The following is a 15,646-nucleotide window of genomic DNA, read 5'->3' on the forward strand; positions in this document are numbered from 1 at the left end:
TTTAACCTTTGTTGTCTTATGATTTGTGACCTCATCATTACTTGGTCCGTAGTAATAGCTTGTAAAACTTGGACTTCTTCACCAATTGAGCCCTTAATCACCAAACCAAATTCTTTTGACTAGATCTTAGGTTATAAAAATACAGTCATAAAATACGATCAAACTCCAATATCTTTGTAGTGGCTCAATAAGCTCGGGAATCATCATAATTCTACAAATTCCTACAAAATAATACCAACTTTACAAAAAACACTAGAAAACGTATATTAGTAATAAAAATAGCTCCGTAAAGCTCAAATAAGAACAAATATGACTGTGGGACGGGGAATAAAAATATATATATAATAGACTCATCAAACACGCACCAGCAAAACCCACCTGAAACGTCCCTGCAAAACCCATTTGAAACAACCTAGAAAACCACTCATTTTCTGGGTTTAAAAACCCTAAACAGGTTTTTTTTTCCGGGTTGTTTCAATTTAGGTGGATTTAAGGGTTTCGGGGGGAGGCGAAAAGGGGAGGGTGGTTGTTTCAGGGGGAGAGAGAAGGTCGGCGAACAGAGGAGGGGGTTGTTTTCGGTGAAAGGTGGTGGTATTGGAGGGCAGCTGTGTGGCAGTGTGCGGTGGTTCAGCGGCTGAGATCGGAGGTGGGCTCGCTAGCTTCGGGGGAATGTTTGGGCACCGGCAGCCGGGACGAGGAGGGGGAAGGGTGGCTGACGGGGAAGGGGGAACGGTGGCAGTGGCTGGTTAGTTTTTTTTTTTTTTTTTTTTAAAAAGTTTTTTTTAAAAAAATAAATTAAATTAGTAAATAATAACGGGTCCCACTAACGGAAAACTTAACGGAACATGGATAGAGGTACCAAAACCTATATTTTTTACATTTGATGGGTACCAAAATAAAAATAAAAATAAAAAAGCTTTAAAGAGATGCGAAAATTCAATTAGGATCATTTTCGAGGTACCAAAATTCAAAATTTCATTTATGAAACGGAGGTAGTATTTAAAACGGACAACATACGTGCCCGTTTATTTTTTTTTTTATTTTTTTTTTTGTAGCGAGTACTATCCTACCGGTACAAGTAATACTTTGGGCCTGTTCACTTTAGCTTAATTTCAGTTCAGCTCCAACCAGTTCAGTTCAGTTCAGTTCAGTTCAACTCAGCTCCTATCATTTCACTTCAGCTCCAACCAGTTCAGTTCAATTCATTTCAGCTCAGCTCCAGTCAGTTCAGTTCAGTTAGCTCCTAATTTCCTTATCTTAAAAAAAAAATCATTTCAGCTCTATTCAGTTCAGTTTAGTACAGTTCCAATCAGTTCAGTTCAGTTCAACTCAGTTCAGTAAATGTGAACAAGCCCTTTGTCTACGCAATTTACTTTTTTTTTTTTTTTTTTTTTTTTTTTTTTTTTTTTTGGAAATGGACACTAATTTTTCCCGTTTTAAATGTTGTTATTGTAACATTTATCAATATGCCCGTTACAAATAGTTCATTACAATTGAGCTTTTTTCCACTAGTTTTACTTAAGTAATTAAACAAAAAGAGATTAGAAAGTAGGAAAACTTGGAGGGTTGGAGCCGATTTGCCGAGGAGGTGGAAGACCTTTCGAGTCGAGACTAGAGAAGGAAGGTGAAGTAGTGGGCCTATTTTCTGGTTTGAAAACCTTATGAACGACGGAGTACAAGTAATTTCGACATTTTTAAAAGATAAGTAGAAAGACCTTGACCATACCTCAACTCTCACGGTTTTTCTGGTCCTATATTTGCGGGTCAAACACTTTGAGAGTAAGGGGGGAAAGGTAAGGAATCCTGACCCTTAAAGTGTCTTTATTGAAGATTGAACCCCCAACCTCAAGGGGAAAAGTACAATCCTTACCACTAAACCAAACTTAGCTTGATAAGTATTCGACAATATAGAAAAAACACATATCAATGTTTGTTAAAGATTGGGGAAAATAGTTCTCTGTATTTTTCCATTGTATTTTCCCATTCATAATATTCGGCCACATTACAAAGACAATATGAATATCTAACCCTAATATTCCTTATCATCTTAACTTCCTATAATATATCATATATATCTTTTCACAATAATATCTCATATGATATTATTATCATAATATCATATCACAATATACATTCCTATCTCAATACCCTCCCTCAAGTCGGACGTGTAGTTCTCGAACGTCTGACTTGGACAATAAAATAAAATCTGCATCATATCACCATCAAGCGGCAATATGTAATCATCAAACGATCCGGCGAAAATAACAAAAATAATCCCCTTGAACTTGATTAGCATGCCACGTTATTCCTCTTCATTAAAATCATCCATTTCTCCACGATATTAGAAAAATAAAAAATTAATGTGAACTCTCGCAATAATTCTCACAATGTCATAAACAAAAGTTGTGAACTCTCATGCACAAATCTCACACAAGTCAATTAACTCACGTTTTTTTTTTAAAAAAAAAAAATTAGTATTGTGAACTATCACAATAACTTTGTATTGGATGCAAGTAATAAATAATGCGTGCAATTGATCACTCCTTTTACACGAATTTTCGTGTTTAAGATATTTTCTCCCTTGATGAGAACGTCATTCTTTTCGAACTCATCAATCAATACAACGAGAGCGTCTTTCTTTTCGAACCCGTCATATTTTTCTCCTCCTCTCACACGAACTTTCGTGTTTTGCATCCTCTCCTAGATCTCCCTAGGCTCTGATACCATGTAAAGATTGGGGAAAATCGTTCTCTGTATTTTTCCCATTCATAATATTCGGTCACATTACAATATACATAAATAATATAAATATCTAATCCTAATATTCCTTATTATCATAACTTCCTACAATATATCATATATATCTTTTCACAATAATATCTCATATGATATTATTATCAATGTTACATGGTTGGCTAAAAGGTGGACCTCAAAACTCTTTAGGCCCTAAAAAATTGTAAGGAAAATTACTCCCTTAGCTAATTCCCTATGTTTTTTGTAAAAAATAAAATTTAAGTGTTCTATTTTAATCGGACACCAACAAACAATATATCAATTTATCACTTTGATTAAAACCATTTTTAATTAGCAATAAGTATACTTATAGAATTTGATATTTGGAAACTGCTCCCTTTATTCCTAAATAATTGACATGCTTTACCTTTTTTTTTTTCACTATTCACATGCTACTTTTTACCATCTTTTTTTTTTTAGTTTCTTAAAAAAAACAAAATTTATTATGAAATATATTCTTAAATAGGTACTTTTATACAGTTTCACAATACAATACAACCTTTTTATTACTTACTTTATTTAAGGTCGAATTAATACATTGACATGTAAGTCAAGTTTGATTGTTTCAATTATTTAAGGGAAATTATCAATGGTACACCCAAGGTTCAAACATTTATCAATGGTACACCTACTTAACTATTGATTATCAGCGGTACACCCAAGGTTTCACATACTAATCAACGATAATTACTCCGTTAAACAAACGTTAATCCTAGTTTCTTTTTGGCTTTTTTCGATTTTTTTTAACTTAAAAAACTCCTTCCTTTTTTTCCCTCTTTACTTTCCCTTTTTTATTTAGGGCATGTTCGGCAAAATGTAGCTGTAGCTGTGGAGGTAGCTGTGAGTTGTGAAAATAGTTGTTAGCTGTGAAAAAAGATAATTTAGGTATGATTGTTCGGTAAAGTAGTGGTTGACTAGCTGTTACATTTAAGAATCAATATTTTATTTTTAAAACTATACATTAAATTTTCAAAAGCTACTTTAAAAGCTACCTCTAACTTCAAAAGCTAATAATCCTAGCTTTTAATAAAAGCTACCTCCACCACTAAAAGCTACTTGAACCATTACTTTGCCAAACACTCACATTTTTTGTTGAGTAGTGGTTTGACTTGGTCAAACCACTAAAAGCTACCTAAAAGCTACTCAAAAGCTAGCGCCGAACACGCCCTTAAACTAACCCACCCACCAACTTTAAATTTGCTTTTTGGCAACGAAAGAAGTTGTTGCTAAATATATCTTTGGCAACAAGTTTGCATTTTTTGCAATGACTTCCACTTGTTATCCATGACGCCGTTACCAAAGGTATTTGCAACGACTTACTTTTGTTGCCAAAAATAAATTTTTCGCTACAATATTTCTATTGCTAAAATGTAGTTGTTGCCAAATTTCAATATTACCTGATATGTGATTAGAATTTTTTCGCAACAATAATAGTTGTTAAAAATATTTTTACTTTAACAACAACAAATTTTGTTGCTGAAACTTTTTTTGTTCTATACTGAGAAGTTTTCTGCAACAATAGTAGTTGTTGTTAAAAACATTTTTACTTTAGCAATAACAAATTTTGTTGCTGAAAAGAGAATTAAATTATCTTGTGATTCATAAATGTAAATTATACTCCATTTATATTCAAATTATACCATCTTATAACAATATAATTAGTTAGTAGCCCGGGCGTTGCTCGGGTTTACTACTTTTATAATTGTTCAACTGTTAATTTTTGAGAGCACCTAATAGTTTGTATGTAGTATGTATCTTCAATACTTTATTGTATAATATTATTTATTGTGCAAGATTAAAATATAATTGACAATTAGTTTAGATGGTTAAACAATAACCTTTCTTCTAAGAGGTCAAGTGTTCAAACCTTTTCATCCATATATTTTTTCAATATAATTGAGACAATATGGACTATTGTTGATTGTGTGGATGACGTGGCATATTGAGGTGCTGAGTGGATGATGTTGCATTATAAAAAGTTGAGTAAGCGACGTGGCAAAATGAGGGGGCCTACGTGGTGTATAAATGTTTTTAGGAACGTCTTATAATATATTAGTATAGATTAAGAAATAATGGATATATTTCCAACAATAGATGGCATTAGGAAGTGAAACTCATTCATAGATTATTAAAATTTACATGATACATTATTGTCCAATAAAAAATTTGCTAGAAGTTTATAGGTAATTTTGACAACACAAAAGAAAAATAAGAGATATACATTCATTTACTAGAAAAATTTACATTTTCTATCTTTAAAATGATCTCTTTGTGCCTCACTTCGTCATTCTTGATTTTCATTACGATCCTCGAATGCCCCCTATACCAACACATACAAAATAAAGGAGGGAAAGTAAAGAGGGAAAAAAAAGGAGGGGGTTTTTAAGTTAAAAAAAATCGAAAAAAGTCAAAAAAAAAACTAGAATTAACGTTTGTTTAACGGAGTAGTTACTGTAGATGAGTGTGTGAAACCTTGAGTGTACAGCTGATAATCAATGATTCAGTAGGTGTACTATTGATAAACGCTCAAACCTTGGGTGTACCATACCTTGGGTGTACCATTAATAATTTCTCATTATTTAAAGTAGAAGGGAATATATTATGAGACTATCAAAAGTGAATTAGATAAATACTGCAAAATGTCAAAATAAAATTAGAGAGATCAAAGTATCAACGGTGGATGATTATAAAGTCTGTAAAAGATTATCATGGTGGATCATTAAGGCACGTTTATGAAGATCACATTTGCAATGAACTATGGCAAAAGCTTTTAACTATTGAACAATTATTATTTTTATATAGTTATGGAAAACCTCTTATTTTATTTGACGTATAAATAAAGAAAAGAAAAAAAAAAACTCTTGGTTAAGAGTTTTAATGCGTATTTACTATTTAGTTGAAGGTAAAAACATTGGTAACTATGGAAGAGAATCCTTTGATCTATACACTTTTTGTTTAAAGTATTCTTCTCAAACATGAAATGCATTAACATGCTTATCTAAAAGTGTAAAACATGCTAGTACAACTTACCAAGACTTAAAAACAAAAAAAAACTTACCAAGACTTAGCATAGAGATTAGAGAGAAACTAAAAATATGATGTATCAAAGATGGGATAACAAAACGAAAAAAAAAAAAATGAAGAGAAGACAAAGCTGCCCAATAAGCAAAAATTGAACTGAAGTAATATTTTTTGTTATTTGTCTAGTTGAGAGATATGTACAATCACCTATCCGCAAAAAAAAAAAAAAAAAAAAAAAAAAAAAAAAAAAAAAAACTATCCAACCAAGAATCTGTGTTACATACTTATTCTGTAAAAAAAACACAATCCACCTTGTATTTCTAATCTTCCTTTCCAGCGTGTCTGTTCTCTGTTGTAGACAAGAAGGTGCATGAAACCGGATGATTTACGAAAATATGGTTATTTTAAAACTTATTTACACTTTTGCGTCGGAATGAAACTTAATTACGAAATTACTGTCTACGTAGGCTCGGATAAGTTTTTATTTTATTTTTTTATTTTTCAAAGTAAAACCGCTACCTCAAGTAGCGGTTTATGTACTAAAACCGCTACTTGAGGCAGCGGTTTTACCCTTCATAGATTGATTAAATGTCTCTTTACTTAGAGTAGTAATGACAAACCGCTACCTCAAGTAGCGGTTTTGGACTATAACCGCTACTTAAGGTAGCGGTTTGTCTCTAAAGAAAAAAATTACCCCAAATGTATCTCCAAGCCTACGTGGACTATATTTTCGTAAATAAGTTTCATTCCAATGCAAAACCGTAAATAAGTTTCTTAAAAGCTATATTTTTGTAAATCATCCCATGAAACCTGATTCATCTAGTTAAATTAATCCAGCATCTCAACCACTGGAGCATACTGCAAAAGTAAATTCAGATAAGTGAAGAGAACGAAAAATATACAATTTTATAGAACCGGATTATGCTATACAGGTCAGAAATCATACTGACCTCGTCATCATCTTCAAAATATAATCCGTCCACTGCACCTTTCCGCTGGAATTTCCAACCCAGTGTGTTCTCGAGCAATTCTCTTAGTTTTCTGGTCTATTGAGGTCATCCAGAGAAAAAGTAGAGGTTTTCATCAATTATATTGATCAGTGTAAATAAATAAACTGGATATGGGAACGGGGAAGCATGAACACAGCAGACCTCATTCTTAGGTTTCAAAATGCATAATGCATGAGTATATTTTTCAATTGTTCCACATACTAGACAACGTACGTCTATTAAGGAAATTTCATATTGTTAGAACATTATGTACATAATTCCAATAGTGCAACAGAACCATAACGTTCTCCAATCCAGTCCCCCTCGCCCAGTACCTCCCCTACTCACACCCACTAAACCACACACAGACCCAAGGCCTCGTATGTACTCTTTCACTTCCATAGTTCCATGCAGATATAATGAGGATGGATTACAAAAAAGAAGTAAATGAAAGACATAGTTATTCCATTATTTCCATTGTCACGTAAGAGCTAAAAAAGCATTGCAGAAACACTGTCAATATAGAACTCACCCATGTTAAAAGATCGCCATCAACAACTGAGGCCTCATCAACCAGCAAAAAAAATTCCTGCACATATCAGCATAGAAAAATGACTAGATTCAATACCAGATGACCAATTAAATTTCAGCTGAACTTTATTAATCTGTCACTAAGTATGATCCTATGAAGCAATTCTGCTTCACAATTCTATTTCTTCAGGGTAAGGGTTTGAGGAGGTTAGAAATACTTTATATTGAACGAATGAATTATTTCCTAATTGCTGCAATCTACTTTCACAACCAAAGGGCAAGGTCAACAGAGAGACAGGACAGATTGTAGGCTACTAGATAAACTATGACATACTAAGAGCCCTCAGCTTTTCAAACAAAAAAAAAAAAAAAAAAAATATTATGGAGATGCACTGTAAGGCTTGCAAGGGACATTCATTTGGTGCAGGAATATAAATAAAACAAATATTGCTGGAGGAAAAAATATTTCATCTCAATAACTCCAGGACACAACCCTCATAAGCAAGAAGTCAGTGTTCTTCAGCAGAGTCAATCTCTATAATCTATCTAAATACATGAATATATATTTGATGAAATAATTACCTTGGAAAGGTGATGCAGAAAACTATCAGAAGTAAACCATGAATCGTCAAGCAATAATGACGATTCCTTCTCTATTGTGCTATTATTTGCATGACCCCTTTGAAATCCATATTTTAGTTGATAATATACACACTTGATGAACTGCAAGAAGTGTCCTGAACATTAGGAAGGAAAGAAACAGAGAAAAGTAGTGCACCATGTCCTGTCATCCTCTAAGTAGCAGTCTACCAAAAGCACATCAATCCAACTAGCCATTTATCTCCAAAAGGACAATGGCTATTGAAAAATTTAAGTGATATATGGGTAGTTTTATAAACAATTAGGTAGTAGATTTTACCTTTATGAAAAGCTGGCTCCTGGTATGAAATGGCTGCAAGAAGAAAAAACAAAATTGATAAATTTCGCTTTCAAGAACAGAACTTCATTACAAGCACACTTCGTATGCTCCAGAATGAAACTATGGAAATTCACATGACCCACACCCACCAGACGTTGTGCTTAGGGGGGTTGGAGCTTATTAGAAATGAGACCTAACCTCACATTTGTCAGAAATCTCATATTGACAACTAAAGTTCCAGCCTTTAAATGACATTATTATAAATCTTACAATATCAAAATACTAGGCTCTTGAAGAGCATCCATGATTTAGTTTGGAGGTATTCAAATATATCAAGGTAAGATGAAAATACTTTACTTGACCCTTGACCCTGCCAATTAAAAGATGAGCCCAGCTACTCTTAAAGGGCCCTATAGTTCTGCTTCCAACTTCCAAGTATGATGAATTGGATCTTCTTTTGTCCACCGCCCTTTCTTCAGTACCTAACTTCGTTTATTGATTTTTGGCATTTTTCAATCCAAATTCAAGACCTCTAGTAACATACAGCAACCAACCATCGACTCTTGCTTAACATCTCAGTCTTATGATGAGGGTAATTTTCCAGCTCAAATACTAGAGTGAATCAAATGACTAAGATTTTCCTCTCCTTGTACTATGAAACAGCAAGCAACCAACATATTCCCCATCAATGGTTAAACAAGGACAAGAGCACTTATATATGAACCTTGTGAAATCATCGAGGTAATGCTATGAGGAATGATTGTTAAAAAGCTTCCCAAATCCAAAAAATACTCACAGGTAATGCACAAGGTACAAGTGTACAACAGTTTAAAACCCACAACTAACGTGAGGACCCAAAAACTGAAGGAGAGTATTTGCAAACTGCAATATGATTTAGATACTTATGGACGTCAGATAAGGAAATCCTAAAATGTAAAGCAGTGAGAATTGTGAATGAGAACACTTACAGCTTGGGTACATCCAAACAGAAGACTGACCAAAGATTTCCACTGTAAAAATCCATCGAGTGATTGCCCCATCTGTGGAAGATCCAATTGTCATTAAGGCACTAGACAGAAAGACATTAAAAGCAACTTGACATGTTCATTTGATGAACTGTAATAGTTTATGTCATACCAGAAACGCAATTAATGCAAATTGCAGCTCACCAAGAAGTCTGTCTTCATCACCCTCAAACTCTTTCATAAGAATGCTTTCCAGAATATAAGTCTGAAAATCACAGACAGAAGTGTTAAAAAATGGGATCCAAAATTTATGGCAAAAGTATAAGCATCTCTCTAAAAACTACCTTGTCTAGATTCACAGAGGTAAGTTCTGCTACAGAAATTCCTTTCTGCTTGATTACGCGAGGAACAGGTGTATAGTAGCATCCTTTCTTATCTGAAGTTTCAGCTTCTCTATTGAATTTACTATTCTTTAATTGTTCAGCTAAAGCTATCTCCATGGTAGTTTTGGGAATGTTGCCAACTAGGCTTGATTCACATGCCACTGTGATTTCCCCTCCTATTGGTTCTGTGATACAGGACAAGAATGAAATCATAGGCAGTCAAAGATTAAAATAATTCTCAGAAAAGCTTCATAAAAATAGGATGGTTCTCACCAATACGCTCTATGACATCCTTAGTGATGTAATTTGACAAACGTTTCCAATCTCCATAATCACTCAGTGAGTAAGGGCCAAGATGCCTATCGAATTCAAACTGTTTCACAGCCTGAGCATATCTCTCTTCCTATATTGAAGCAGAGAAAGGATGTTAGACTATTATAGTTGGAAGCTTTAACACACAACACTACAAGAGTATTAACTAATCAATTCTCACACAAGTCCAAGCAAATTGAGCTGTCGCATCAAGAACTTTTCAGATATAAAGCAACAACCGACATGTATTTGCTGTCCTTGCCAAAATGAGTGTTATGAACTTGATTATTACACTAACATGAATAAAAAAAAATTACTTTTAATATGAGTGCGGAACTAAGCATAACTATTTCTAGGTACAAGTTCATTCACTCAAATGATAACATCAAAGATGTTCAAGGAATGACAGGAAGCCATCTAGGTTACAGGAATCAAGTTCCTCAACCGGAAGCTAGCATTGTAGCTACGAAATTCTTCGATGCAATGTAAGAGTGACCTTAAGTCCTTAAGGTACCCCCATTAGCAAACCAATGTTACAACTAACAAGTACTAACCTCTTCATCTGGAACTTTCACCAGTCTTTCTTCTTCCAGGTTCCATTTACGAACAACAACCTGTTGGAACCAAAGAAAATGAAATGGAAGAAACAACTGGAATCCAATGGATTAGCTGCTCATAGTATTTAGTAAGCAATCAAACCTCAGATGTGGATGTCTCAATAAAAAAGCCAACGATGGATGAAAACTCCTTTCCATCTCTGCACAGAAAATTGAAAACTCCATACCATCAAATCACATAGCTGGTAGACAAAATGTCAGACACAGAACAAGGTAAAGCTAAAGGGTACAAAGTACCACTAAATAGAAGATTAATTCAGCGAATACAAGCAGACGAATAAACTCTCAAAAGCTCTGAAAAGAACAAATGAAATAAGCAGGGAAACATACTTGGTAGATGAACTGAAAAATACAAAATGAACTCCAGGAGGAATCATCTTAATACCCTTGAATTCAGGGCCAGCGGAGAAAACCTGAAGGGAATAAAACCCATATTTTTAGCAAGTTGCATATCTACAATCATTTAAATCTTGTCATCAATGTCCAATGTAAACCTACTAGGAAGAAGTGCAAGCTTTCAAACTCATGACAAAAAGATTATAAGTTATAACCCCATCTTGTTAGATAAATTGTACAATGACATGCTAAGCAATTTTTTGAGCAAAGGTACGGGGCCAAGAAGCTGAGAGCGAATACAATTTCAATAAGATATCTAGATTATCATTAATCTGATGGAGAGAATTAAACATATAATGCGCTACACAAGATTTATGAAGCGAAATTCACTTGGAAAATACACATTCAGTCCTCACAACGATCAACTTCCAAAATCATCCTCTCAACAACCTCTCTCTCTCTCTCTCTCTCTCTTTTTTTTTTTTTTTTTTTTTTTTTTATTGAAAATATACTCTCAAGTCTCAACAACCTAAACCTAATTAAGCTGGCTATTAAGTATTAATCCAATAGAAACTAACAATTATATAATGAAATTCCGACTTTCCTTGCAATTTTCCAAACCTCCTGCTCAAATTCTAGGTCACTAGCTCAGGTACAAGCCAAGTATCAAAAATTTTATGATATTTCCTAAGATTGTCACTCAGAAATTAAGGTTCCATGTTGCCATAACTATCAATACTTGAACAAAAAAAAAAACTAATAATTCGAATTCAGCTGAAAAACAAGACAACCCCATCACTATAATCATTAACATTAAAGCATATATTGCTCAAATGAGATATAATTAAACAAAAGCATTGCTTTTTTCTGGAAAACCACATTAACAACCTTCCAGAAATTTAAACCCCAAAACTTATAATCAAATTATAAATAACAAATTATGCCAACACATGTAAATATAACAAAAATCTTAAATTTCTAAAACAAACCAAGAAAATAGAAGAGAAAAAGAAAGAAATGAAGAAAATGACCTGGGTATCAATGCCAATGAGAGTGTACTGAGGAACATCGAGAAAGAGAAGAGTTGAGCCTTGCTTTACCAGTTCTAATGCTTTTTCTTGCTCCATTTTCTTTTATTTCCCAATTTAATTTCTTTGTAGTTATGAAATTGGAAGCTTGGAGCTTTAATAAGTTCTAAGTTCTTCGGAGTTTTCGGCTTTACGAGTCCGGAAGTCTCTTTGATTTTCCTGTGACTGTAGATTGTAGAGGAAGAATGAAAAAGCCAAGAACACCCGTCTTTTTAATCGACCAGTGTTATTAATGGTATTGTTTATTTATTTATTTTACGTTTTTCTTGTATTAGATATTTATTTATATGGGGCCTTATATAAAAGTAAAAGACGAGCGCGCTCCTTCTCCCTTTCCGGATCCCGGGGGCGCTACTACTACTTTTTTTTTTTGAGAGAATGGTATTGTTTATTTAGGGGGCGTTTGGTTCGCAGAGTGGTATAGGTTTGGAATCAGGAATAGGGTTAAGGTGGTATCGGGTTAGAACTTGATACTTAATAATATGTGTTTGGTTCAGTTCTGGAATGAAATATCATCCCCTTAATTTCATATATTTGATACCTAAGGGAATGGATTAAGTCAAACCCACCTTCCCCCAAGGTTTCTAAACCCCATACCTCATGGGTTTGAGGTACGGGTTTAAAAATCATATTTTTGACGAGCAAACATATGGTATGGGTTTTGGTCATTCTAAACTCATACCTAATACCTATAATTTGCGAACCAAACGCCCCCTTAAAAAAAAAAGAAGGTTTTTCTAAGCTATGCCTCCCAAGTTATTTGGTTTTTAAGCTTTACTCATGTTTTTTCAAAGTTATAAGTTGTGTCCTCCACCTCACGATATTTTATCAACAATACCCTTTGACAGTCATATCCGTGAACGAAAGTTAAACTATTTCATTAACAATGGTGTCGTGGCGTTATTAACTTGACAAGTGTCCAGTTCTAATTGGTTTAACACTTTAAAAAATCAAAAAATAAAATAATAAAAAAAAAATTATTGTTAATGTCAAAGGTTATTGTTAATAAAAATTAGACCCTATTCTTTTAACCTTCTGGGCAGAGCAGATCAAATTTCATTATTATTATTATTATTATTATTATTATTACTACTACTACTACTTCTAATACTACTACCCAAAGGAGTTGGTGGCAACAATGAAGATTCCCATGAATTTAAGAGTTTGCTTAGATTCATTATACAAGCTTATATGACCTCTTTACCCTCTATCCCAGTTTCTATGGAAGATACAATCCCAAATTTAGCACCGGACTCACTACCGATTACTTGCATGATCTGGAATGTGCAAGGCGCGGGTAGTAGAAATTTTGTGACTAATTTGAAAGATTTGGTCAAGGTGAACAAACCGAATGTTCTTGCTTTGGTAGAAACTCACATGGAAGGGGAGCAAGCTGTGAAAATTGCTTCTATTCTTGGCTATGATGGGCATACTAGAACTGATGCAGTTGGTTTTAGTGGGGGGATTTGGATATATTGGAGAAAGGATGTGGTTACTGTAAGTCCTATTTTCCAACATAACCAACATATCACTATGGAAATTTCTCGAGTAGGGGCTATACCTTGGTACTTTACAGCAGTGTATGCAAGTCCGGATCCTCAAAAAAGAAAGGAATTATGGGATGAGTGAGAGAATTTTGCTAAAACTCATGACAAACCGTGGCTTGTGGCAGGAGATTTCAATGACACTCGCTTTCCATCGGAAAGAAACAAATCTTGTAGTGAAACAAATAGAAGATCAACTTTATTCAATGCTTGGGTTGAAAATATGGACTTGCTTGAAGTGGAATTCTCGGGGGCTGCTCATACGTGGGCTAGAGGCAAGACCCCTGAAACTAGACAAAGTGGTAGATTAGACAGAGCCTTATGCAATGATCAATGGGCTATGAGGTTTGAGAATGCTTCGATGAGACACCTAACTGCTGCTACATCGGATCACTGCCCCCTTATTTATTTCCCCGAATGGCTTTGTTCCTATGGAGTCCCTTCACAGGCCCTTTCGCTTTCAGGCTGCGTGGTTACAACATGAGAATTTTAGTGAATTTGTTGCGTAGCACTGGTGTAAAGAGAGACCCTTAGTCCCGGCTCTTGCTAAACTCTCTTCTGATTTGCAACTTTGGAATAGGGATACCTTTGGGAATATTTTCAAGCAAAAACAAATACTTCTTGCTCGAATTGGTGGGATTCAAAAGAAACTAGCAACTTGGGTTGACAGAGGATTATTAAAGCTGGAAGCTAGACTCCGTAAAGAATTGGATGAAATTTTAGATAGAGAAGAAATGCTATGGTACCAAAAATCACGAATTACATGGCTTCAAGAAGGGGATAAAAATACAACGTTTTTTCACCTTAGTACAATTGTGAGGAGATGGAAAAATAAAGTGTCAGCATTGAAGAACAAAGATGGTCTTTGGGTGCAGGACAAATGTGAAATCCAAAATATCATAGTTGAATTCTTCTCTAATTTATTTACTGAAGACGGAGAACAGAACTTGTTGGACATCCCGCAAGACATATTCCCTGAGTTATCTGATTCTGACTAGAGGTTACTCACCAAATATTACTCGAGGCATGAAATTGATGAGGTGATAAAGGACATGGGTGCTCTAAAAGCAACAGGGCCTGACGGATTTCAAGTTTTATTCTATCTAAAAAACTGGGAATTGGTGTCTCATAATGTGTATGAGGCTGTCCTTCCGATCCTAGAGGGAAAGAAATCAGCAGAAGACCTTAACCATACTTTCATTGCTCTAGTCCCAAAGGTTGAACAACCTGAGATGGCTTCTCAATTTCGTCCAATTGGACTTTGTAACGTGGCATACAAAATAATCACCAAGGTTATTGTCAACCGTATCAAGCCGGTCTTACCTCACCTTATTTCGAATACTCAATCAAGTTTCGTTCCGGGAAGGCAAATAACTGACAACATAGTGATAATGCAAGAGGTTCTACATACCATGAGAAAGAAACAAGGGACAACAGGATACATGGCCATTAAAATTGACTTTGAAAAAGCCTACGATAGGCTTAGATGGGAATTTATCCGAGATACCCTTGTTCAAATGAATATCCCTATCACTATGATTGAAGTAATTATGGACTGTGTCACAACAGTCTCTTTGCAAGTTCTATGGAATGGAGAGCCCTCCAAAACCTTCAAGCCTACTAGGGGAATTCGTCAAGGTGACCCATTGTCGCCTTATTTATTTGTGATGTGCATGGAACGATTCTATCAAGTAATTGAGGAAGCAATAATTTGTGGCAAATGGAAGACTACTCGTGCAAGTAGAGATGGGCCAGAACTTTCAAACCTATTTTTTGCTGATGACATAGTCCTTTTTGCCGAAGCAAGTGTTGAACAAGCTGGTCTTATTCGTGAGTGCCTAAGCAGATTTTGCAACGCATCGGGGCAGAAAGTCAGTTTGCCAAAGTCCAGAGTTTACTTCTCAAATAATGTGGATATGGGAAAGCAACTTGAGGTCTGTGCTAAATTAGGAATGAAGGTGACTAATGACTTGGGTATGTATTTGGGAATGCCTACATTAACTAGTAGGGTGACCAAAGCAACTTTTAGTCACCTGTGTGAGAAAATCGATAGACGCCTTGCGGGTTGGAAAGCTAAATATTTGTCGTTGGAAGGACGAATAACTTTGGCTAAATCATCGCTGTCAACTTTAGCCTATTATTCAATGC

General features: G+C 34.7%; 2 protein-coding genes across 2 annotated transcripts; one reads left to right on the forward strand and one right to left on the reverse strand.

Annotated features, from left to right (window-relative positions):
* Positions 1-6,563: 6,563 nt before the first annotated feature.
* On the reverse strand, positions 6,564-12,175 carry LOC110720335 (protein AAR2 homolog). The gene is made up of 13 exons (XM_021899346.1): positions 11,898-12,175; positions 10,861-10,943; positions 10,613-10,670; positions 10,468-10,527; positions 9,875-10,004; positions 9,563-9,786; positions 9,391-9,483; positions 9,222-9,293; positions 8,254-8,286; positions 7,917-8,057; positions 7,336-7,392; positions 6,765-6,860; positions 6,564-6,672 (listed from the first exon to the last, which is right to left on the reverse strand). The coding sequence occupies exons 1-13, from the start codon at positions 11,991-11,993 to the stop codon at positions 6,643-6,645; spliced, it is 1,173 nt and encodes a 390-aa protein (XP_021755038.1). The 5' UTR covers positions 11,994-12,175; the 3' UTR covers positions 6,564-6,642.
* A 970-nt stretch (positions 12,176-13,145) lies between these two features.
* On the forward strand, positions 13,146-14,496 carry LOC110720298. The gene is made up of 3 exons (XM_021899300.1): positions 13,146-13,542; positions 13,627-13,843; positions 14,079-14,496. The coding sequence occupies exons 1-3, from the start codon at positions 13,146-13,148 to the stop codon at positions 14,494-14,496; spliced, it is 1,032 nt and encodes a 343-aa protein (XP_021754992.1).
* The last annotated feature ends 1,150 nt before the right edge of the window (positions 14,497-15,646 follow it).

Source organism: Chenopodium quinoa, unplaced genomic scaffold, assembly GCF_001683475.1.
Source record: "Chenopodium quinoa cultivar QQ74 unplaced genomic scaffold, ASM168347v1, whole genome shotgun sequence".
In the NCBI taxonomy this organism is placed as follows: Eukaryota; Viridiplantae; Streptophyta; class Magnoliopsida; order Caryophyllales; family Amaranthaceae; genus Chenopodium; species Chenopodium quinoa.

Bases quoted from the DNA above. Each gene is read 5' to 3' on its own strand.
- LOC110720335 (XM_021899346.1), bottom strand. From the start codon at position 11,993: ATGGAGCAAGAAAAAGCATTAGAACTGGTAAAGCAAGGCTCAACTCTT. The intron at 10,671-10,860 runs GTATGTTTCCCT...TTTTCTGTGCAG, and splicing joins TTTTTCAGTTCATCTACCAA to AGATGGAAAGGAGTTTTCAT. The intron at 8,287-9,221 runs GTAAGTGTTCTC...TTCTTCTTGCAG, and splicing joins TGTTTGGATGTACCCAAGCT to CCATTTCATACCAGGAGCCA.
- LOC110720298 (XM_021899300.1), top strand. From the start codon at position 13,146: ATGACCTCTTTACCCTCTATCCCAGTTTCTATGGAAGATACAATCCCA. The intron at 13,543-13,626 runs GTCCGGATCCTC...GGCTTGTGGCAG, and splicing joins CTTTACAGCAGTGTATGCAA to GAGATTTCAATGACACTCGC. The intron at 13,844-14,078 runs GTTTGAGAATGC...ACTTTGGAATAG, and splicing joins AATGATCAATGGGCTATGAG to GGATACCTTTGGGAATATTT.